This window comes from Protopterus annectens, chromosome 3.part0 (assembly GCF_019279795.1).
Source record: "Protopterus annectens isolate FY-2018-M chromosome 3.part0, PAN1.0, whole genome shotgun sequence".
In the NCBI taxonomy this organism is placed as follows: domain Eukaryota; kingdom Metazoa; phylum Chordata; order Ceratodontiformes; family Protopteridae; genus Protopterus; species Protopterus annectens.
The window spans coordinates 482,910,376-482,936,486 of NC_056731.1; the positions used below are offsets into that span (position 1 = coordinate 482,910,376).

At 38.5% G+C, this 26,111-nt stretch overlaps 1 protein-coding gene across 1 annotated transcript in view; it reads right to left on the minus strand.

Moving 5' to 3' along the window:
- Nucleotides 1–290: 290 nt before the first annotated feature.
- ATPSCKMT (ATP synthase c subunit lysine N-methyltransferase) overlaps nt 291–26,111 on the minus strand; it is a 464,757-nt gene continuing 438,936 nt past the window's right edge. The window contains exon 5 of the mRNA XM_044064907.1: nt 291–2,797. Within this exon, the coding sequence (XP_043920842.1) occupies nt 2,597–2,797 (201 nt within the window). The 3' untranslated portion in view covers nt 291–2,596. The remainder of the gene's footprint in view (nt 2,798–26,111) is intronic.

The window sequence follows — 26,111 nt, forward strand, 5'->3', positions numbered from 1 at the left end:
CAGAGACACAGGACATGATATGAGCAAATGATGTCCCCACTCCCATTGTTTAATTTTTCCCCACTCCCATTGTTTAATTTTTCCCTGAGAATACACATGAGGTGCCATCCCCTATTATGTACTCTATCCCTCCCTTGTAGTTAGTGCCCTTGTTGTGACATCTAACCTCCAATGGGAGCCACCAGAAGGGTGTGTGTGTGTGTGTGTGTGTGTGTGTGTGTGTGTGTGTGTGTGTGTGTGTGTGTGTGTGTGTGTGTGTGTGTATATATATATATATATATATATATATATATATATATATTTATATATATAAATATGTGCTGCCTCCTCCAAAAAGAAACTCACCTAAGGTGCTCAGTTCTGCCTTTCTCTGTACTGGACTGCCAGCTAGCTGGCCTAGTCACTAAACCCCAATCATCTGCAACACAGCCAGAAACAAAACCTCTCTGCCAATGGGCCAGCCTACTGTACAGCTTCTCACTGCTCATTTTAGTCAGCCATGTTGTACTTCAAAGACATACCCTGCTGTATTCCAAGTACAATCATTCAAAATATAGCAGCCATAACTGCTTTCTAAATTATAGGATTCATTTTGCAGACATTTCAATTACTGCAAATGACAGTTTATAGTGACTGGCCATGGTTCATTCTGTTCAATGGATGTTACTTTTTTGGTTCCCCACTGTCTGATGACCATCAGCTTGCTATGAGCTCTTGGCCCATTCATTCCTCTCAGGGTGAAAATAGCTCCTGGTCCAGCCTATTCATTTCCTTACAGGAAGAAGTCCACTGCAGAGTTGTTATATGGTCAACTTTTAGGGCTTTTCAACTTAAGGTCCTGAAATGAGCACCTAGATCATCAATGAAAGTCAGGTTATACCTTCCCCCATCATGTGTAAGCTTCCAAACATAAGCTGCAGCGAATGGGCTACCATCATGAGCTTGGCTGGACTAAGTTCACATCTTCAGTCTATGTCTCTATTCACTACTCTGCCTGCATAGATGATACAGGCCAAGTGGAACCACCAATCCTTTCCTACAGGATGGGTGAGCTGACATTGTCAACTAACTCCCACCCTCCCTCACCCAGTTCTCCACAGACAGAGCTGCTACTCCATCTCAGCTGATCTGGTTCATAGTCAATGCTTCATCTCTCTAAGTTACAGAGTTGGGTATAAAACTGATTCTTTTTTGACGGAATCACCTCATGAGCAAACAGCTACCATGGCAGACAATCCATTAAATCCCCCATTAAATGAGGCCAAATGCCACCTCAACATTTTAGATTACCAACTCTCCAAAGAATAAAAGTGTGTTTACTAGACCAGTTTTAAAGCTGTTAAGGAAATTTGGACATACTCCTGGTAGATGATGATAGTGGAGAAAAGTATTTGGAGGCAATATAAAATTGTGTATGGCCATCCAAAGTTAACTTACAAATCTGCTCACTAGTAAAGCATTTCTCCAGAGATGTATTGAATGACAGTAAGAAGGTTTGGATGGACTGTGCAATAAAAAATGCAGTTTTATCTACAGTTGTATCTCTTGGTCTGCCTGTTCTATAAACAGCACTGTCATCTATATGCTTTAGCTAAGTTTTTGACATATCATGGATAGAAACAACATGCAAATGTCACAACATATCCTTGTTTTGCCCCTCTCTGGGTTATTTGTACAGAAAATGCAAGGGCTAAAAACTACGGTGGGAATGTAAGGCTAAGCATGACAAGATCCTCATGGTTCAATAACAAACTAACTACATATGAATTGGTGATGGATACTTCAAATAAAAAGTGAATCCAGAGTTAAATAGTAGAATGGGAGGAAGGGTTATTTAATAAATCTGATTTCAGGGTGGAAAAAAAGCTAGTGGATAAGCATGTGGCTAACTACATTAGAAAGAAAAAAAAGAGTACTAAAAGGAGGGACAACTCTAAGGTGGGTAGGCAGAAAGATGGAGAAGGGACAACCCAAACTACTAAGAAGACAATAAACCATGTCTACAGAACAGATAGATATGCTATGAAGAATTAGATGAAAGAAGCAGTAAGTTAGCTGATAGAGCACAAATACAGCACCATCAGTAACCACTACCTTCCTCTACAGCTCTTCAGAATACATTCAGTATTTTGATTTTATAATGTTGTGCATTACTGATGCTGTCTAGAGATTAAAATGCCTTACTATTTTACAGTGTATTGTTAGTTCTTACAATGTACAGCTGATAAGACAGCCGATTCACACACTGTCTTCCTTCTTCATTTCTTTAAAAGCTAATTTCACATAAACCAAAGTAGTATATGATTTCTTGTTTCTTCATGCAGGAGATAACCATGTTTTTCTGCTGGTAACAGTGGCCACTTTTTACAGTAGCCGTTTAATGTTGTTTTTCTCTCCAGACTCTGCTTCCATCAAAAAAAATCAGAATGCTTCAGTTTTGTTAAAAAAAAAAGATGGTGGTTCAAGCTTGCAGCATTTTAGCCCAATGAATTATCTCTTTTTGAAGTTGCTACTGCCAGGCAAAGGCATCCTCAATAGTATATTTGCAAATAGTGTAAACGTCTCAAATACAAAAAAAAAAAAAAAAGAACAAGAACTAGGAGCTGAAAGACTCTTGTGGAACTTCTAAACCGCTTTTCTTCAGGTTTTGTTCTGATATGGTAGTATATGCCCACACAGTATCAATTCCTTCACCAACTGTGTGATCAGGTATCCAGTGTGGGAAAGGGAAACGGCATGCAATTACTTGGGAACCATCAGCCAGCTCCTTCTGCAGCTTCTTCTCTAATTCTGGCATCTGTTGGAAAAAAGGGGAGAAATTCTCATGGGTAAGAATACAGCTGATCCTTCCACTACTATTGCATCTACAATCTGGACTATACAATACTTCAGTTATGCAGGAACTTATTTCACTCTGGCATCGGATTTGGCAACTATAGGGCACTGCCAATTACAGAGCAAACATAGGAAGAAAAGGTCCACTAATACTAACAAATGAGTATTCATTTTATAGGTATAACATTTAAGCAAAGATGTTACAAACAGGTCTCCTTCAAAGGATCGAAATATCAGAACATCGACTCACTGATCTGTGAAGACCAGATGATTGAAGTTTTGACATATCGAACCTCGTGAATGGAGACTGATGTACAGTGCGAAATGGGAACTTTACCATTCTCTTCACTGTAGTGGGATCTCGGACTTGGTATATTTAAGTAGCGGGGGATGTGGGGGTGCAGGGGGCTTGCTCCTCTGCAAAAATGTGAAATAAGTTTTCATATTTTAGATTTTTTTTGTTAGGTTTGATATTTCAAAACTTCAATCTTCTGGTCTTCGATGATCAGAGGTTCGATGTTCTGAAATTTCATTCCTTTGAAGTAGACCCGTCACAAACACAAAAAAACTAAAACAGTGTTCTAATACAGAATTCAAAAGAACAAATGTAACATTTTGAGTACAATGACATTTTGTGATGCTACTCAAGCAAATTATTTCAAATACAGTTGCAGAAAGAGAACTTTTTTTATTCTTTGTTCATAACTTTGGGCACAGATTAAGATACAGGAGACAGAAATACAAATGGCAGCAGAGCTTCCGTCAGTAAACAACAATTCTTAAAAGTACTCAGCTTTCCCTAGGCAAAAAAGAAAAAAACACAAAAATAGAAAAAGATAAGTAAAGGAAAGGAGAGAAAGAAAAATAATTGTCACTGAAGGAGAGGTTACTAAAAGCAAGTGCAGTGATGAGATGAGCAAATTCTAGTGTAATTCACTGAGCCTATCTTCTCTTCAAAACGTCAGCAATCCTGGGTAAAGTGGTAGGGAAAATTGAGCCCCACACACCTGTCATGCAGGGGGGCTTTTCCACCTGCACCCTTTACTTAATATAACAACCACTGAGGGCACACAACCTTGGGATAAGAATATAAAACTAGGAGAAATTATCCTTGCTTTACATGTGCTCACTTAAACAACAAATAACAGAAAAGAAGTTATTATACATAAAGCAGTAACCTCTTGAACAAGGGTAAAAAGAAGCCTGAATGAAAAGGGCAGTGACTACTAAGAATAAACACTTTATACTAGGCATCAAAGATACCACTTTGCAGGCGACTGTATAAGTTTTGTTTACAGTGGTAAAGTAGTGTCCCTTTAAATGACTGAAGAGTCACTACATTTCAGATGTGGCCGTGACTTGCTGCTCCAGTTCCTATTTTCTTAGTAGTATTGATAACTACCACTGGCAGGCTTCTGAGAGTCTTATCTGTCTGCTAGATTTGTACCATCTTAGCAAGTGCTCTGGGTAAAGGCATGGGAAAAAATAAATGATTTTACAGACAAAAATTAATTAACTGTATTCTAGCCAGTGCGAGAGATTCAGCTACACTAATAAATTAGGGATAGTACAATGGTTAGTGGAGGTGTAGGAGCCAAAATGAAAGTAAATCTATATATTTTTTGAAAGGTCTTGCTAAACTACATGGTGGAACTGTCTGCTCAATGTGAAATATGTGGCATATCTTTAAAATACTATCATCTTTAGCATCATTCAAAATATTGCATGTATATCATATGGTCTGCACATACATTATTGTACAGTCTGAAAGCAAAGGTCTTGTGTCTTGTTTCATTTTTTTCATATTTTTTATATACAGTGGATATAAAAAGTTTACACACACCGGATTAAAGTGCCATTTTTTGTGATATAAAAATGAGACCACAATAAATAATTTCAAAACTTTTACCACCTTTAATGTGAACTATAACTTGTACAATTCAATTGAAAAACAAACAAATCTGTTAGGGGAAAAAATATATATATAAAAAAAACGTACAATACGCTGGTTGCATAAGTGTGCACACCCTTAAACTAATACTTTGTTGTGTGCACACCCTTAAACTAATATTTTGTTGAAGCACCTTTTGATTTAATTACAACATTCAGTCTTCATGGGTACACACCTGCCATCAAGTAAAGAGACTCTGATTAACCCCAAATAAAGTTCAGCTGTCCTAGTAGGATTTTCCTGTCATTTACTCAGTTGCCTGCTACAGCAAAAGCCGTGGTTCGCAGAGATCTTACAAAGCATCAAAGGGATCTCATTGTTGAAAGGTATCAGTCAGGAGAAAGGTACAAAAAAATTTCCACAGCATTGGATATACCATGGAACACAGGGAAGACAGTCAACAAAAAGTGGAGAAAATATGGGACAACAGTGACGTTGCAAAGAACTGGACGTCCCTCTAAAATTGATGAAAAGACAAGACGAAAACTGGTCAGGGAGGCTGCCAAGAGACCTACAGCAACACTGACGGGGCTGCAGGAATTTCTGGCAAGTACTGGTTGCATACTACATATGAAAACACTCTCCCGTGTTCTCCATATGTCTGGACGGGAACACTTTAGAATCTCGAATTCCTGAAAACACGAACCTCATATGGTTGAGACCATATGATCGAGTTTTCAGAAATTCGAAAGTCTAACGTGTTTAATAAAAACATTTTAATTTAATTATATATAACGTTTTTGCAGGGGGCAAGCCCCCCTGCACCCTCCCTATTTAAATATACCATCTCTGTAATCACACTATAGCGAGGAAATGGGAAATCTCCCATTTTACTCTTCTGCATACAGCGTGGAACGGGAGATTTCTCTTTTCCCCACTGTAGCGCGATCTCGGAGTTGGTATAATTAAGTAGGGGGTGTGTGGGGATGCAGGGGGGCTTGGCCCATGCAGAAACGATGTGTTTGAGTATTTTTTTTTTAATTCCAGTTCGGAATTTCGAGTTTCTGAAAACTCAATCATATGGCCTCGACCATATGAAGTTTGAGTTTTCAGGAATTCGAGATTCTGAAGTGAAAACATCTGGACCATGGGGTAAGGTTGCAAGATGGAAGCCTTTTCTTACACAGAAAAAATCCAGGCCTGGCTAAAATTTGCAAAACAATGCATCAAGTCTCCCAAAAGCATGTGGGAAAATGTGTTATGGTCTGATGAGACCAAGGCTGAACTTTTTGGCCACAATTCTAAAAGGAACGTTTGGTGTAAAACAACACTTTACATCACCAAAAGAACACCATCCCCACGGTGAAGCATGTTGGTGGCAGTATCATGCTTTGGGGTTGCTTTTCTTCAGCTGGAACTGAGGCTTTAGTCAAGGTGGAGGGAATTACGAACAGTTCCAAATACCAGTCACTTTTGGCCCAAAACCTTCAGGCATCTGCTAGAAAGCTGAAGATGAATTTCACTTTTCAGCATGACAATGATCCCAAACATACATTCAAACCAACAAAAGAATGGCTTCACCAGGAGAAAATTAAAGTTTTGGAATGGCCCAGCCAGAGCCCAGACCTAAATCTAATAGAAAATCTGTGGGGTGACCTGAAGAGGGTTGTGCATAAGAGATGCCCTCGCAGTCTGACAGATTTGGAGTGATTTTGCAAGGAAGAGTGGGCAAATATTGCCAAGTCAAGATGTGCCATGCTGATAGACTCCTACCCAAGAAGACTGAATGTCGTAATTAAATCAAAAGGTGCTTCAGCAAAGTATTAGTTTAAGGGTATGCACACACAACAAAGTATTAGTTTAAGGGTGTGCACACTTATACAACCAAGGTATTGTACGTTTTATATTTTTCCCCTAACAGATTTGTTTTTTTTTTTCAATTGAATTGTACAGGTTATAAGTCACATTAAAGGTGGGATAAGTTTTGAAATGATTTATTGTGGTCTTATTTTTTTTAATCACAAAAACCTGGCATTTTAACAGGGGTGTGTAAACTTTTTATATCCACTGTATCAAACATCACACACTGTCAGAAATGATCACAAATAAATCACTTCATTTTTCTTTTAATAATAGTGTAGCTATAGCTTTCAGGTAATTACCTCCTGCAGGGCAATTTGTTCAAGAACTGTAAATGGTCAATCTAGAAATTTGATTTATTCCTGTTGTATAGCTGGGAAGATTGAAAAGGTATCATGTGTTACATTTCTGCATATCACTGGAGAAGAAGCCCTGAAAGTTTACAATACATTTCAGTCTCAAGGTCAAAGATGAAGGCTAATGCAACAATGAGACAGATGATTCTGAATTACTATAAACTGGAAAAAATAACTACCACACATTTGTCATATCTCAAGAGCACAGGTTCAACAGAAAATGCTGATCCTTACGTTACTGAATTAAATCTGATCACGAAAGGGTTCGTATCAAGATCTAAGGATGTAATGGTGCCCCTCTACTCTTCCCTCATCAGACTCATTATTGAGTACAATGTACCAACTGGAATGTACCTGGCTAGACATCTCCAGCAGCTGGAGAGACCACAAAGGTACCTAGCCAAGAGGATTACTGGCCTCAAACAGTTGCCCTATGCAGCACGATTGAAAAAGCTAAGACTGTTCTTGTTGCATACCACTTTCTCAGAGGCGATCTCTGTCTAACGTACAGAGCCATGTCCAACCCAGAATTGTTGAACATGCTCCATCTTAGCAAAACCAAATCTACTCGAGCTACACGCACTAGGGATATAAACCTCAACACAACAATGAATAGAACATGCTGGAGGGATAGATTCCCTTTGCAGAGACTTCCCTTACTATGGAACAGGGTCCCGATCTACATAAGACAAAGCCCCTCACTATCACTCTTCAAGAGGAACCTTGATGAGTGGATGGGTAACAGAATGTTCACACCGGGGATCACACCAACAGCACTACTAGATAGGGGCCAAGGGTACTAGCTGCTAGTACAAGGGTCTAGGGAACTACTAAAGGGGCGGTGAATACCGCACAACGTAGCTGGGCTAATATATGCCTTCGGGCAGATAGCCCAGTACCAACCTATGAACCTAAATAACTGAACCAAGACTGTGTATTTGGTGAGTTACACAATTCAGTAATATAAAACAGCATTGTGTGGTATCAGAAATACCAGAGGCAGGGCAGATTATTGACAAATGTAGATTTAATATTACATAAAATGAATGGTGTGTGCAAAGCAAGTGAAATTATCTAACCACATTTAAAAGAGCTAGCAGAAAGTTAGCACTGTATAAAGTTACATACAAGATGAAAAAAATGAAAACAAGTAAATATAACAATAAAATTAGTTACGACGAGGACTGAAACATAAGACGTACCTCTGATAAGTTCTGAATGTGGTGGTGTTACAAGCATGATAAAAAGAGAAGTACTGATTTAGACAGGTGTTTAAACTGTGGAATCACTTTACTAACAGATGTACAATGAAAGAAATGACAGTAATAAATGCTTGTGGTAGAACCAAGTCAGGAAAAAGATTTGTCTGTGCACTCAATAACTGTTGAGAATGTGCACAGAATAAACAGTGTGCAAGAAGGCACCATCGGGAACATGTAATAAACACTTGAACAAGAGGTGAAAATCGAATAAAATGTTGCATTTATCTGTATACTAAGCACTGATGTGGTGTGATACCTGTTCAAAAGTTCAAAGCATTGTATCTGAAACAGACTAAAAAGAAACACCACATGATGAAGCAGGCAGCACACTTGCCTATATAGTGGAAGGCTGGGTTCTGTTTCTATACCAGGTAGATCAACTGCTGACACTGCAGTGTAGCATAAGGTGGGTGATGCACTCCTGATTGAGCCTTCCTTCGGATGTGACATTAAACTGAGGTCCCATCTGCTCAAGTTAGTGGTGGCTCAAGTCGATGCAAAATGCAAAAGATCCCACAGCACCAATCAAAAATAGAAGGAACAGTTTCCTGTTGCCCTGGCCAAATTTCCCCTAGTAGTATAAATACCACGTTGGGTCTCCCCTAAAAAGAGGCTATTAGTCTAGTTGGACTAACCTGGTCAACAAAGGATAAATACAATAAAATAAAATAAATGTTTAATTTGTCAGGTCTCCATGTAAAACCATTAGGTCAAAAATCTCTTACTTTTGAATACAAAAAAAATACAGTATTCAGTTCTAGACTAGATGATTTAACAGGCACTTCTGGTTACACCATCTGTGATATTCTGAAAGGAATTATGCTTGGCGTAGCATGCTACGAAAAGCACTAACTCCTCAACCCAAAAAAATATTGAGAACTCTTAGAACCCTGCACCCGATTCCACAACTTTTTGAAATTTTACAATGGCTGAGAACATCAGTGTAAACGTTAATACTGTGAAGTCAACAGGGGGAATGCAGCATCAGAACAACTCCTCCTGTGTGCTGACATAGGTCTATATTACTTCAGCAAAGTTTTACTTCTGCAATACCTAATCACTGACCCCTTTACATCGAACATCCATTCATTGAACGTTCACATCACTGAACGGTTTTCACAGTGAAGGGAATTATTTGTCCACCACAGAGATTGTCACAAACACTACATTATTTCAAACCCACCAAGGTGGAAAGCTGCACCCCTCACACCCCCTTACTTATATATACGGACTATGAGATTGCACTGCAGTGGGGAAAAAAGGCAAATTTCTAATGATGGCCAACTAACATTCTTTGAATTGATGTTCAATGTAAAGGGGTAGGTGATTAGGTATTCAAAGAAATAAAACTTCGATGAAGTAATATAGACCCGCTGACACTTGTACTGTAGGCATTTCATGGTAAAACGTCCAAATGTCTGCAGTACCACTTCTGACAAACAGATGAAGATGTACTGTGGCTGGCAAGAAAAAAGACTGAGGAAAGATCACCCAAATGTATGGTAGTGTGTTTTGCAAGTTGTTCCCTTTGTAACGTGGAACTGACTCAAAGCATTTAGGCCAAACCGCACTTTTGTAGTATAGGTTCACAGCATGCCACCCTTGTAGTGTTACACCTTATAATGCATGCATGACAAGGGTTTTACCTGTCATGCATGCAGCACCTTGGCTGATAGATGGCACTATGACAGTCATGCATCATTGGTGATAATGACGGATACTCGTGCTGACTTGGCCCATGCAATGAATGGGTAACAGGGTCCAGTAATAGAGCATATTTCTTAATGCAGGTGCCTTGTCTTTATGTAGCATTCCTTCTATTATTAGGTGATTTCACTGCATCACCTGGAGCCTCCACGATTACCTACTTCTACCAGGATAGACCAGAAAATTATGTTTGGGGTAGTGCTGCAGGGATGGTACAGGTTTTCTGCTACAGTACCCTGAATATTTTGGAATTTAGCCTCTTGAATGCAGAAACCTCATTTGCTTGAAATGCATGAACATACATCCTTAAAACCAGTTAATCTCATACAAACCTTTTTCCTCAAATGAGAATACCTTTAACAGAAGTGCCACTAAGAACTATTAAAAACACTGATGTTCTTCTTCTATAATACATATAAAAATAATAAAAAAAATTGTTGAATTAAAAGGAGACCTTACCGAGTCACTAAAGTAAAAGATGATCACTGTAGTCTGCTAGACTAAAGAGATGTAAACTTCTACAGACCAATGCCAATGCCAGTTTCACATCTAGGCTCATAGGTTCACAAGAGGTTACTAGGCTAGTGGCCCTAGAGCCTTTATAAACCTAACCATGTTAATCCCGGGTTCCTCCAATTGTCCTTGGTTAGATGGACGTACTTTACAGATCAGCACCAACTACCCCTATTCATGAGGGACAATGGTGCCACCCCAGGGGTGAATTTGCAGTCACCCTTCCATTTTTCCAGGCTGCGCATGAATAGAGTCATTGAGGAGGTCAGCTTCACATGAATTGGAAGTTTATTCCAGAGCAGCAGAAATCTCTGAGAGACACACCTGTCTCTCCAGCATGTTCTGTTAATGTCAGGTTGAGATCCTGAGAGTGAATGGCTCAAGTACCACTTGATTTGCGGATGTGCAGCATTTCCATCAGGTTGGGGTCAGAGACTGCCCTATGGGCCAGGCACAAGTCACCTCTCAGTAGCCTATATGATATAGAGTACAGTGATAGGGCTTTAAATCTATACAAGTAGGTGATGGTTTGGAGGCCCTGTATCTTCTTAGAGAGAAACCACTGTGGTCTCTCCAGTTGCTGCAGGTTTCTGGTGAGATATATGCAGAAGGGAGCATTGAATTCTACTAATGGTCTGATTAGGGTTAAGTAAAGTGGGGTTATATCATCTTTAGACCTGGATACGATGCCTTTACTTATGAGATGTGCAAAGTAGAAGGCTTTCTTTACCACTGTAGAAATCTGGTGGTCAAAGTTCAGATTGCTGTCAAGCTATGTTCCCAGATCTCGCACCACTGGGTTTGAACTTAGAGGGGTGTTGTCAATACTGTAATTAGTGGGAATTCTGCTTTACCAAATGGGATAATAGTCCACTTTTTTGCATTTAGTTTTAGACTGACTTTGGCACCAGACATTTGTTTGTGTTAACCCCTCTTGTAATATGTTAACACTGTTGGGGACTCAATGATTGTGCCTAGTTTACAATCATCAGTAAACTTAGTAAGCCAAAGCCCATCTACTTTAGTCTTACCTCAGAGAAATGGACTCCAAATAGTAAAGGACCAGTACAGATCACTGCAGTACCCCACTGGTGACAGTCCACTGGTAGAGGTGGAGTCACCAACTTTGAGAATGTGTTCTGTTGGTGAGCCAATCAGGTGTCCATCTAGTGGTGTAAGGGTTAACACCTAGTTGGGAGAGTTTTACAATGATACCTGAGTAGGGGATTATGTCAAAGGCTTTGGCTAGGTCCATATAGACACAGTATGCACTGTCTTACCTTCATCCAGGGCTTTGGTGACTTTCTCAAAGAAGTGTACCAGGTTCAATAAGCACAATCTACCCTTGACAAAGCCAAACTGGGTTGGGTCTAGAGGCTGAAGGTCGCCTATGTCGGATGATGGTCCTCCCCCTTATGCAAGGGGATTATTGTTACTATTCTCCATTCTGCTGGTACAAAGCCAGCTCTCAGGCTATGGTTAAAGAGAATTGCAAGTGAGTTAGCTACGTCCTATTTTAGATTGCCTAGTAAGCAACCTGGGATGTTATCTGGTCCTGCTGAGGCTGTGTTTTTGGCCTTGGAGAGAGATACGACTTGATCTCTACAGATACTAAGTAGAGAATTGGTATCGGGTATGCTTTGGGGTGTAAAGTTTGCACCAAATCTGTCAGCTAGCAGGTTGGCAATTTCTTCCAGTATAGTGTGAGTAGTATCATTTACTACCAGTTTTGCACATAGCCTTTTAGATTTCGGACTTAGTTAAAGAATGCCTTATGATTGTCCTTGGCTAGGGTTGCTATTTTAGCTTCATAATTAAGAAACTAAATATCCAGGCAGCATACGGTAACAGAGAAACTTTAATAGGTTAAGCACGTTCTTCTACTTCTAAGATATAGACTTCTTCAGAACCATTTAAAAATGTATGTAAGCATGAAAGAATTAAAAAACACATTTAAATACATTTAAAACACACACCCTCAGAACATACCAATCAACAGTCCTAAACCAATGAAAAATTAAAGCCAGTGAAATACTGGTGGTATGTAAGTACAGGTGAAACACAGAAAAAATATTTTAATAGTAGCAGCAACCTGTATCTGCCAAATCATTTCCTTGCGTAATAACTGATTTTGGCAAAGCAAGGAAAACAAAGAAATGATTTGGCAGACGTGTTGATGCTACAAATCCACCAGGATTAAAAGAAAGCATATTGATTGCTAGTGAACTTAAGCACAGTGCTATTAAGCTATGACACTTATTAAACTATCTCCTTTTGGGTTTTTTATATTTTTATAATCTACAAATGCTTTCTAATGATTTACAAGCAACAATTAGACTTGTACTCACATATTGTCAGAGTTACACTGGCTCCAGTTTTTCACGGGTTCATTTTTGGTTTTAGCAGTTCTGATTGGTATGTCTTGAGGAGGAATGCATTTAAACTTATTTAAATATTTGTCTACATTTCACTTGTACCTACATAATGCCAGTATTTCATTGGCTTTAGTTTTTCGTGTATTTAATTGTGTTATTTAATTCTTTCATGTTTAAATACGTTTTTAAATGGTTCTGAAGAAGTCTATAGCATAGAAATAGACAAAAGCGCCTAACCTATTACAGTTTCTCTGTTACTGTATGCTGCCTGGATGTTTGGCTTCTTATTTTGATTCACTTTTATGGCCCAATGTGCTTATCATTGGCTCATGAGATATGGCTTTTAGCTTCATAATTAGCTTTAAAGGACTTTAAAAGACTTCTGATTTGCATGTTCATTCTGTGGTGGGAATTCTTTCTCTGCAAAGGCCGTTGCCTCTTGTTCTTGGACATCAGTTTCTTCCTTTTGTTATACACTCTGTTTATACTAGATGTCCACCAAGGTGGCTTGTTTTTTTCGGGAGGGCCTGGTTTTAATCCGGTGAGGTACAGATGAGCCTATAAAGTTGCTAAGATGATTACACAGGACATTAGTGTATATCTCTGCATAGAAGTCATTATTGTCTGTAATTGCAGGGGGAATAGCACTTTTTACACCATCACTTAGTAGGCTGTAGTTTGCTTTCGAGAATTTCCTTAGTTTGTTTTCTGCTTTGAGGATGTGGGGTGCAATAGTTACTTCAAACAAGAGTGATTTATGGTCCAACCTTACCAGGGAGAGCATCACACAGTGGGCAGTGCAGTGACTACCCATGTTGGTGAGTACTATGTCAAGGACATTACAGCCCCTTGTGGGGGTGCAGACTGTCCTTTCCAGAGCATTTGCTTTTTCAAAGTCCAGAAACCTCTGAGTGAACATGTTTGAGCTTGTGTATTTTACCTAGTCGATGGAGGGATAATTAAAACCTCCCATTATTAAGGTGTTGGACTGCATGGCAAGTGACTCCAGTAAGTCCAGGTAGGCATTGTGTTTTTCTTTGTTCATGAAGGGGGACCTATAGCTAGCAATGATGTGGTACGGTGTTTTCCCAACAGTTAACCGGGCATGGAGTAGTTCAAGAGAGTCATACTGTTTTGCGTTAATGAAGATGCATACACCTCCACCTTTGGTTCTTTCATGCTCATTCTGGGGTCTGAACATGTGGAAGACATTGTAGCCTTGCATAGCTGGGGTGCTCTCCATGGCTTTGAACCATGTTTCGGTGACTGCACAGACATCAGTATCTTCCAAGATGAGGAGTGGTTCCAAGGACTGCAGTTTCATGTTTAGACATTAAGCAGCAAAACCTTGAATTTGTCACACATGGATTTTGTTATTGTAGGAAATGTTGTCGTTTTGACATTGCCTAAAAAAGACACTATGGGGGAGGCAAGCACCTTAGCCAGAATCTGAAAGCCTAGGGGAGAAAGGTGTAGATCATCTCTGGCAAAGCAGCGTGGCCTGTTGACCATGTCTTCCCAGGCTCACAAATACTGGGTTCCCCCAGAAGCTAAGTGAATTGTTGAAGTCAATCATTTTTTCTTTATATTGTGGCATCATCCTGAGTGAATGTAGCATGCTGCTTAGGGCTAGAGTTATACCTGCCTGGGACACATAATCTGATAGTTCAGTCATGTCTCTATTCATATAGTCCAGGGGGGTAGGTATCAAGTCATTCACCCCAACATGGACTAAGACTATTTTCTTCTGTAATACAAACTAATAAGGCAGAATATCTTTAAAAAAACATCTCTGTGGGAGAAAAGCCCAGCTGCATCCCCAAGAGGAGAATGGCACCCATGCTCTAACTTAAATGTCATCAGTCTGAGGTCACTGCAACTTGGAGAAATAGCAAAACAGAAATATATACAAGAAACATTTTCTGCACATTGTCCTCGATCAGCTGATTTCACCCCACAGCAGCCCATGGAGGGGAAACCCTGGTCTCTACCAGAAACTTGCCTAGTGGCACTACACTCTTGTATAATTAAGTTTGAGGTAATCCCTATCAAAAGGATGAGAACAATTAGGGCAGTCACATTGGGTGGATGACTTTTTCCCCTTGGCATTTACGTGACTTATGATGACAGCCCAATGTCTGTGACCTCCCACAGTGCCACCAACATGGTACATGCACGCTTCCATTTGTTCATTCTAGTGTAAATGCTCTGCAACACATAGTTTGATCAGTGCAGGTGTCCCAACTTGACTGCTGCAAGCTGGGCCTCCTGCCTCAACTAAGAGATGGTCATTTATAGCAGTTTGTGTTGCATCCCTCCCACAGGATGTGAACCTGGTGTCAGCTTCTCATTCCCGCCATCCCTGTGATGGCTTCTACAGCAGCCAGACTGTTATTCAAGCCTGAATTTTTGTGTTGCAGTCAGGGCTTTACCCCTCAGAATAAGTTAACTATTTAAAGCAGAGCTTGTTTCCATAATCTGCTTGAACGAACATACTCAAACGTTCAGAAAAATATATATCAATCTTTAACCAACTAAGCAATTTTGATTAAAAAGATATTTTTATTAAGCAGATAAGATTTAAGCAAGTGCAATTCTGAAAACATTTGCATATCTTGCACTTACTCTGCACATGGAATATGACTTGCCAGAAGCTTGGTATGCTGAAAAAAAACTCGTAACTTAAAAGCAGAGTAATGATGTGCTTTGGGAATATGAATATTTATTTACTGGTGTGGGATGCTTAACAAGAAAGAGTTTATCATATTCTGATATCCTGCAGTGTTACCAATAGTAAACACTCAAAGAAAAGTCAGAAAAGCATTAAGGAGGGGAAGTAAAATGAATTAGGCAGAATGAGGCACGAGTATGATTAAGAAACAGCTTAAGCTTAAATGGGTGAAATCGTTGATACTGCAGTGAAGACAAATAAAACTTACATATACATTGATATGCAATGACTTAATATAACTATAAAGAGGGAGTATTCTCTTCTTTGAATAATCAATAAAATGTTTCAGCTCTATCAGGAGTAAAGAATATTTCTGTGTTTGATTCTAACTGGGGATGTTGGCAAAGTAAGTGTGATGAGGAAATTTCCAAGTCTCACACTATTAATTTCATTATATGAAGATAACTATCTCTCAGACTTCCATTTACTTTGTCAGCACCTAAACTTCTTCAGAAAGCATCTGCGCAATGACTGCCGTGCTTAAAACTTTTGTTAATATATACCAATATGGGATCAAACCAAAAATGACAAATTACTTTTATGGAAAACACTGAGACAGTAGAATTTCAAGCAGGACAAAACTAACTGAAAACAGAAGTGACAGGGCTAAGACACAGCTTCATAAAGCTAGAAATCAGATGGTGAGGAAGTTACAGCAGTAGTGCAATTCATTCATCAGATGATAAGCAAGCAATCATGACATATACTGGCATAACTCTGCATCTTTCAAATTTTATTTCAGATATGTTAAAAACAAGTGGGCCATACAGCTGAAGAAATGAATGCAATAAGATGTAGCATGGTACTAGAGTACAAAGCAGGAAAAAGATTTGCTCAAAATGTTACTGAAAAACACGTCCACACTGATTACTGTGATCTATATTAATCAGATTAAAGGAAATGCAAATCAGAATGGAACTGTTACACTAATTTTACAAGAATATGCAGCGGTTAGCATTGTTGCCTCACAGCAACAGGTTCCCTATTTCGATCATTGGCTAGGGTTCCTTCTGTGCGGAGTCTGCATGTCCTCCCTGTGGTCGCGTGGGTTTCCTCCAGGTGCTCCGGTTTCCTCCCACATCCCAAAGACATGCGGTAGGTGGATTGGACACTCTAAATTGGCCCTAGGTGTGAGTGCATGTGTATGTGCCTTCTGTGAAAGTTTGGGTGCCGGGCTGGCAACTCGACACTGTAAAACTCCACTGCCAATCATGAGCGGACAGGTGATCCACTGTGGCGAACCCTAACCGGGAAAAGCTGAAAGATGAAGATCAACCAGCTGCACATAGGTTCACAGCCTCCATTGACAGTCAGAAAAATAAATTTAATCCAAATGAGCTGTAGCCATATTGTTTGATTCTGAAAAGTTCAGTGAGTATGTCTAAGGGAAAAGAGTACAAATTGAAAGTGACCACATAAATCGTACCTACCAGAGTTGCAAGAAGACTTGCTTGGGGAGGAAATAGAAATTAACTGGATATTTCATCAATCAGTTTAGACTGAGAAGAAGCCTAAACAGTTTCAGCAATTTATTGTGAGTGATCCTGAAATAAAAACACTACAAGGGGTTGGCCAAAACAGAAAACTGCTGTGTGGAAAGAAATACAGCCATCTTTTTAATCTGAAGAAGAGACTAGATACATAAAAGGTGTGCTGCTGAACATTAATATATTTATAGTGCCAAATCAGTTAAAGAAAGGAATACTGACAAAAATATACAAGTCTCACTTGGGAAATATGAAGAGTAAAGAAACTGCTTGGGATTTGTTATTTTGCCTGGAATATCCTTCCTAACAAAACAAGAGGTTCAGAAATATGAATTGCATAATTCTATCATAATAATAATCCAAGAGAAGAGATGATTAGTTATTCACATCCAGGAAGACCATTTCATAAAGACAACAAATCTGTTCTGTACCGTGACTGTGTACATCTGGATAGATACTGTGGGCAGAGACCTAATAAACTCACTGAACTATATTTAAAAAGTATAGCACTGCAGATTTACTTGTGTCAGACAATTGTCCACAGCATGCACATATGAAGTTAGAGATTCTCAGAACAATGGGAGTTTTGACACATTTCCTCTTATCCTCACAATGCAAAATCTTATAATTAATCAGAATGTCATGAATTTCATAAAGTAATCAAACAGCATTATCAATGACTGCTATGTAACTTTCTGCCTAATATTATTGGAATAAAGACTACTTCAGTGTGTTGGCTTATCACCTGCTCAGTTAAAGAGGGATCACAGATTAAAGCAGAATTCCTGTACCTCCATCTTTACTTAGTTCTGAGAATCAAATGTAAGTGCATCTGCAAAATAAATAAATTATTTTTCTTTCAAACACTTTTACTGAATTATCACTTGTGACCTAGGGAAATTTACATTTGTATAAAAGTAATCAAACTAAGCCATGGTGGTGCAGCAGTAGCGCTGTCGCCTCAAAGCAAGAGGTTCTCCCGTTCAATTTGCGACTGGAGCGCCTTGTGTGTGGAGTCTGCATGTCCTCCCCGTGGTCGAGTGGTGTTCGAAATACATGCGTAAATGGGCATGCCTACGTTGAAGGTTGGGCGTTGAGCTGGCACTTTGGCACTGTAAAAATCTACTGCCAATCATTAGTGGACCGGAGTTCCGCTGTGGCGACCCCTAACCGGGAAAAGACGAAGGAAGAACAACATAAAAGTAATCCAACTATATTAACATGACAAACATTATACTTCACATATATTGCTATATATCATATAACCTAAGCAATATTACATAAATTAGTCAATTCCTGAAATTTTTAAACAAGAATCATCTTTATTAAACCATCACTTACTACACAGCCAATCATACATTTATATAAATGAAAACCACACCAACACAATCCTAGTTGCAAGTATTTTATATCACAAACCATACTGACACACTCCCAGTTGCAAACATTACACATCACTTATAATCTACCCAGTCTTTCTCACTGAAACATTACATAGCGCATTTAAGTCCTAAAGCCTTTTAGACCTCATTTCTCCCTTGTACGTACTGCTTCAACAATTCCCAATTTTTCCTATGTAGTTTGCTCCCACCCTTTTTTAAAGATCTCAATTCCAGTTGTTTATCTCTGTTAATATATTCACTATTTCCAATATAGTTGGTTTAGATTTTGATTTCCATTTTTTAATTGCTTTTTTGGCAGTCACCATAATTAGACACAGCAAGGCCATACCATGTCTAGGTAATTCTAATTCTGTATAGCAGCTCAGAAAAATCATCTCCCTCGTCAGACCAATCTGCCCACCCAGTATCTTCAACACTGCATCCTGCATGGGAATCTTAAAGTCCATCAGCTCACTGCACTCCCACAAAATATGTTCCCAATTACCTTTCTTCCCCTACACACCTCCAACATTACACACATCCAACATTTACTGTCTGCCTGAGGATAAATTCCCTGGAGTCTACTTGGGGTATAAATATATCGATGTAAACATTTCTAAGCAAAAATCCTAAATCTTCTAGATTTTGTTGCTTATTTGGGAGGCATACATATATCCTCCCATTGTTTCTTTCTGAATTGCTTAGCCAATCTCTCTTCCCAGTCTTTTCTAACCTCCTCTGATTGATTCTTATAAATATCATGTAATATTTTGCATGCTCAACTAATTATTCCTTTTTTAATGGCAGCTTCTGTTCTAGATTCTATTAAAAACTTTACCAGTGCTGGTCTTTCATTCAGGACCCTCCTATTTCTTTCTCTTTGCCTATACTCCGATATCAATCCCTGATAAGGAAGGCAATCTCTAACCTGCAGTCCAAATAAATTCTTGGCATCTTCCCATTCTATCATCTTTCCCTCTCTAGTTATTTGCTCTAAATACCTTGGGTCCTTTGTCATTTTTTTCCAATAAATTCCGGCCCCTCCTGCCTACAGTCTGTATCCCTAACTGCAGTCATCCCTATCAGCAGAATCTCCTTTCTCCATTCCCGAGTTTGGTTTAGTTATTAGAATACTTTCTGCTACTTTATGGATATAATATTCTGCATGATTATTGTTATTCTCCGTAAAGGCCTGCATCCAATATCCCAGTCTCTCCTTCTTTCATGAGCTTTCCCGTGTTTCATCAACATCCCTTTCCACTTTGAATTATAGTTTTCTGCTTGTGCTATGTCTAGGAGTCTTAACTGTGTAGCTCTGAAATATCCCTTCAAACTGAGTAATCCCAATCCACCCAGTTCTACTGGAAGAGTCAGCTTATCCCACTTGACTCTTGCCATCTTCCCCTCCCAGATAAGTCCTTCAGCTATTTCTTAACTCTTCTGGTTGATAAAAATATGCCTGACTGCTTGTATCTTACTAGCCATATATAACATAGCTATAACAAAGCTTCCATTTTCTCAGTTTTTGTATTATCTTTGTAGTCTCTTCCCACATACCCTTAGCTACCACACTAGAATAATTTTTAAACCCATACTCCTAAATATTTAATTTTATCATGTCCCCATAAATATGGGTATTCCTGAACCAGTTCATGTGTGGGTACATAATTTACCACTATTACCTTTGTTTGGCTTCATTAATTTTGTATCCCAAAAAGCTCTGAAACTGTCTCAAAATGTTGCACAACAGTGTAATGCCTTTTTCTGGTTTTGTCAGGTACAAAATAATATCATCTGCGAATAAAGTCAGCTTTTCTTGACTACCATATATCCTTGAATTTCAGAATCCCTTATTTTCTTTGCCAATGGTTCTAAATATAATGCAAATAATAAAAGGGAAAGAGGACACCCCCGCCTGGTTCCTCTGCTCAAGCAGCAATTATCAGACAGGACCCCACCCCACTTTAATTTTCACCCCTGATACCTCATATATTCTCCTAATCAACCTTATAATTTTTTCAGGAAATGCAAATGCTTCCATTGCCCTGCTCAAAGTCCCATCTTACTCTGTCAAATACTTTCTCTGCATCAAGACCCACCAACAACAATGCTATTTCCTTACATGCTGCTTCTCTCTGGATTATCAATGTTTTGCTAATGTTGTCAAATGTTTGCCTCCCCTCCACAAAATCACACCGATCCATATCTATCAGTTTTGGCATTACTTTTACCATTCTTTTAGCCATTCTAGACATGAACACTTTCTAATCATGGTATAGTACTGAAATGGGCATGTATGAAGCTGGATCTCATGGATCTTTACCCTCTTTAGGTATTACAGCTACCACTGCTTTCTTCCAGGATGGTGGTACTTCCCCTCCTCTTAAGATACTGTTAAACAAGGAGAGTTCCAAGATGACTGCACACTGAGTAACAGCTTGCTTTTAGCTCTTCCAGTGTGAAATCAGAAACTTAGCAGAGAAGGCCAGTAGACTTGTGTTTATGGGTGAATTTCAGTAACTGGCTAATAAGAACACTGCTTGGATGCCAAGAATAAAGAAATACAGAACACCGGGAAAATAATCAGCTACAAAAATTGAGGAAGAAACACTGACTAGGGAGAGTTCTGCAGCTGCTCAGCAAAAAGTAATGCAACCTTCAGACATGACTTCCAATAACCTACAGGATGATATAAGACAACTGCATACAGACCTGGCTAAAATAAAAAAGCATTGATAGAGTATAGTAACACAAACAACAAAAGGTTGGAACAAATTGAAGAAGCTTTAAAGAGATATTCAGAGAAGATCATAAAGCTGCAAAAGTCAGAGGTCGAAATGAAGAAAAGGCTGGCTGAATATGAGACTGCTCAGGAAGAGATGTTTAAAAAAATAACAGAATTAGAGGACAGAGCACTTAGGGGAAACTTGAGATTTTTCAGCTATAACAGAGAAGCTGGAAGGGACAGACTGCATTAAATTCATGAAAGCACAAATAACCAGTTGAACTTCTATTCCAGAGCAGGATTTATTAGTTGAACAGGCACATTGTCTGTATGCGCCAAATCTAGGGATAAGAAAGCAAACTAGACCTTTAATAGTAAGGATGCATTCCTACCAGCAGAAAGAATTGATTTTGTCAAAACTGTGGCAGAAGGACAAAATACTAAAAGTAGGTGACAGCAGAGTGTTTGTACACCACGCAAAAGAGAAGTAAATTCATCCCTCCTCTATTCAGAGGATGTCGAGATGCCGTTGTGAAATTCAAACTGCTATATCCAACTGTCGGCCTCCTGTGGAAACCTTTTCCACTATTTCAACAGAAAATGTTGGAGAGAAGCAAGGGAGTATGAGAGTTGACCAGAAGAATCAAGAGTATGTTGGAAATGAAGCACAGACAGAATCTGGGTGATGGAGAAGAGCAGTAATATAATCAGTAATTTAATGTGGGATTACAAAGCATTAATTACATTTGTGAAATATGATACCACAGGAAAATTTGGAAACATTGGCCTTTTTCAAAATTTTTTTGCTGAGTGGGGGACTCAAGTACATCCCTTACGTCATGTCATTAATGTTTGGAAAAGTGCTTTGGGAAGGGGAACAGAGGGGGGAATGCTAGCAGTAAGTTAAGAAAACACCTTCTTTTTTAACTAGCATTCTATCTGTGTTGCATGGTTTTCTTTGCATGATATTTTTGAGTATAATGGGGATTGTAAAAAGGTGTTTTTATTTTTCTCCCCTCTTCTCTTTTTCTTCTTGTGCAGTTTTGAGAAACATAGGCAATGTAATGATTACAAAACAAAAACAAAAAAAGTAGCCTGGTTAAGGGGGCATGACAGAGTTCAAATTGATGTGCTTCTTTTACATTCTTACATGGGAAAATGACTGATTAAGGACCTTTGTTTTAAAACACAGAGCAAGTAAATGAAAAAAGAATATTGAATATTATAAGTCTGCTTTTCTAGCCCTTGCAAATATCTATGCTAAGTAGCATTTCTGCAGCATGTCTCCATGGAGACAGTCTGGTAAAGAGAAAGTGGAGACAGGCTGGTGGAAAGTGATTGGCTGAGGGAAAAGAAAAAAAAAGAACAGAGAAACTGGCTAGGACATAATATTCCCTGAAAACAATCAGGGGGTTTTCCCAGGTGTGACAGCTTTAAAGATAATACAAAACCAGTTAGACGAAGTAAACTTCTCTCAGGTTTTCTTAAATGCATTGGGGGTTACTAATATAAACAGGTGCTTTTGTTTTTTCTTGTTCACTCTTTCTTTTTCTTTGTCCAGTTTTGAAAAATGTAGACACTGGAATGAAAAAAATGAATGAGGAGGGGAGGAGATGGGGGGGGGGAGGGAGCACAAGGATCTGGTTAACACAGTATGACAAAATAAAAATCAGTGTGCTTTTTCCCATGCTTGCATATGGAAATGACTGGGTAAAAACCATAGGCATTATCCAGTAACAAGTTTATTACAAAGCATGTAAATGAAAAAAATCTTAAATACTGTAAATCTCTCTTTCTGACAAACAAGGTATCCTTAGCAGTTCAGTGTCTGGTTTGCATGTTACTAAAAGGCAATTTGATAAAGAAATTTTTTTAAAGAAAGTGTTTACTGACAGCATTTAAGTGTTTTCTCAACTGGGAGAGATAGATATCAAAATTAAATAGCATTTACTAATAGCACAGGCTATACCATGCGTCTTGGCATGGCTAACCTTTCTTTTTGGTTAATTTTAGCCTGTCTGTACAGCTATCAACTTAGAGCTTATGTTCTTATTAGGATGCAAAAACTTCAATATTTGAAGATGTACATAGTTTTGTGTGTTACTGTAAAGTTCATAAGTTTTAGGAGGGTTCTTTGGGTGGATTGTTTGTTCAGTTTGAGGACTTTCAAAAAAACAAAAAGTTATGTAAGATGTGACATAGGCGCAAATGGATATGACATGAAACAACTGTATAAAAGACCAAACTGCCGGACAGTATATACATGTAACATAAAAGTTGGAACTAGATATTTAGCAAAACAGCAGTTATATATAAAAGGTGGTAATAATAACTATATAAGAAAATGATGCTTTTTGTAATGTCTTTCAATCTAAATGGTCTTACAGATAAATATAAAAAAGAAAGAGTAGTGAACTATATTAAAAAATGTAGAGTGCAAATTGCTATGCTACAGGAGACACATCTGGAAAGAACTGAACACGTTCATTTGATAAAGAAAGGTTTTCAGGATGATAATTCAGAGGAATATTTGGGGCAAAGGAAAAGAGGAGCTCCGATAGTGATAGAAGAGGGAAAAAAAGACAATAATGGAAGATACATAGTACTAAGGGACTACTGGCTAGGGAGGAGGATTACACTGGCATGCATTAACATCCCCCCTAAAACTGCTATAATGGAGCTTAAGACAATGTTGGGAGAAATAATCAGCTTTCAGCAAGGAATATTACTTATAGGTGGAGACTGGATAATATAACAGGGGAGGGTAGATTTTTGAAGAAATTTATGAAAATGTTTGGCATGGAAGATGTGAATCCAGTACTAGGAGTTTGGAGTGAATTTGCATATTACTCACCGTGATACAAAAACTGGGCTAGGCTAGATAGATTTTATATTTCACAGGAACATGTGCATTTACTTGAAGGTTTTGAAACGCACCCAATAACTATTTCAGATCATGTACCAATAATAAAGAAAATAAAAACACAAGGTAATGAAATGAAAATCAGACACTGGCGCTTCCTCACCTACCGGTTGAAGAGAGAGGAATTTAAGGAATGGGTTGTGGAATTAATTCAGGGGCTACTAGAGAAGACAGATTTTGTCTTCTGAAAACATAGCTAAGGAGTGGGATAAAATTAAAGTGGAATTTTAAACTAGGTTAGAAATAAAAGAAAGGATGATATGGCTAAACAGTAACAAGAATTATTTAGAGGGACTGACAAATGTTAAAGTATTGTAAAATATGGGAAATCTCTCTGAACAAGAAAAGGAGCAACTGCAGAATGCTAAACAGAAAATAAGGGAATACCTCGATAATATGCATGAGTTTAGAAAGACTACCGTTAAGCAACTGTTTTTTGATAATAATTCTAGAGCACAAAAACTTTCAGCACAACAACTCAGGCAACAAAAAGTGGAAAGGGCAGTCACCAAGCTTAGGGAGTCTATAACAAGAAAGATAACAACAGACCCTGTAGAAGTATTAAAAATATTTTGGAAATTTTATGTAAATTTATATGAAGCAGAGAAATATGGAAAACAAGAAAAGGTACAAATGGAAATGTTTATGGAAGAATTAAATATGCCAAAGTTAGAGGAAGACGAGGCTCAAATACTAACAGTTTGGATAGGCAGGGATGAGATAAAAATGGCTATGTATAACCAATCTACAGGAAAGTCCCCAGGAATAGATGGTATTCCTGTGGAAGTTTGGAAGTTAGGAGGGAAAAACCTGATAAAGATCTAGAAGGTTTTGTTTAACAATATTTTAAGAGAAGGAGAAGTTCCAGATTCCTGGAAGAAGGTGGTGGTAACGGTAATACCTAAAGAGGGTAAAGATCCATCGGATCCAGCTTCATACAGGCCCATTTCAATACTAAACCACGATTATAAAGTGTTTATGTCTATAATGGCTAAAAGAATGGCAAAAGTGATACCAAAACTGATAGATATGGATCAGTGTGGTTTTGTGAAAGGGAGGGAAACATTTGACAATATTAACAGAACACTGATGATCCAGAGGGAAGCAGAATGTAAGAAAGTACCACTTTTACTGGTGGGTCTTAATGCAGAGAAAGCATCTGACAGAGTAGACTGGGACTTCATGAGCAGGACAATGGAAGCATTTGCTTTCCCTGATACAATTATATGGCTGTTTAGAAGAATATATGAGGGATCGGCGGCGCAAATTAAAGTGAGTGGGGTCCTCTCCGATAATTTATGCTCGAGTAGAGGAACCATGCAGAGTTGTCTGCTTTCCCCTTGGCGAAGGAAACAAGGGACTAGGAAATTCAAGGATATAATTTGTATGGTAGTCAGGAAAAGCTGGCTCTATTTGCAGATATTATTTTATACATAAGACAACGAGAAAGAGACATTACAGTGTTGTGGAACATTTTAAGACAGTTTCAAATTTTCTCAGGAAACAAAATTAAATGAAGCTAAAACAAAGGCAGTAGCAGTAAATTATGTACCCACACATGAATTGGTCCAACAATATCCATATTTATGGGGACATGATAAAATTAAGTATTTAGGAGTATGGATTATAAATGACTCTGTGGTGGCAGCTAAGGATATGTGGGAAGTGACTAAACAGAACATAATACAAAAATTGAGAAACTGGAAGTTTTGTTATATGGATATGGATACTAAGATACAAGCCATTAAAATGTTTTTAGCCCCTTTAGTCTTATACACAGGTCAGCCATACTTTTATCAACCGGAGGTGAAACTGTGGATAGCAATTAAAAAAAGAGTTGAAGGATTTTATCTGGGAAGGGAAAACAGCAATGATCAAGTGGGGTAAACTGATTCTACTAAAAGAACAAGGTGGACTAGGATTACCTAATTTGAGAGGGTATTTTAGAGAAACAAAGTTAAGGCTTTTATACATAGCACAGGCAGAAAACTATAATTCAAGGTGGAAAGGGATGATGATGATGCAGTGAGGAAGCTCAAGAAATAAGGAGAGATTGGGATTTTG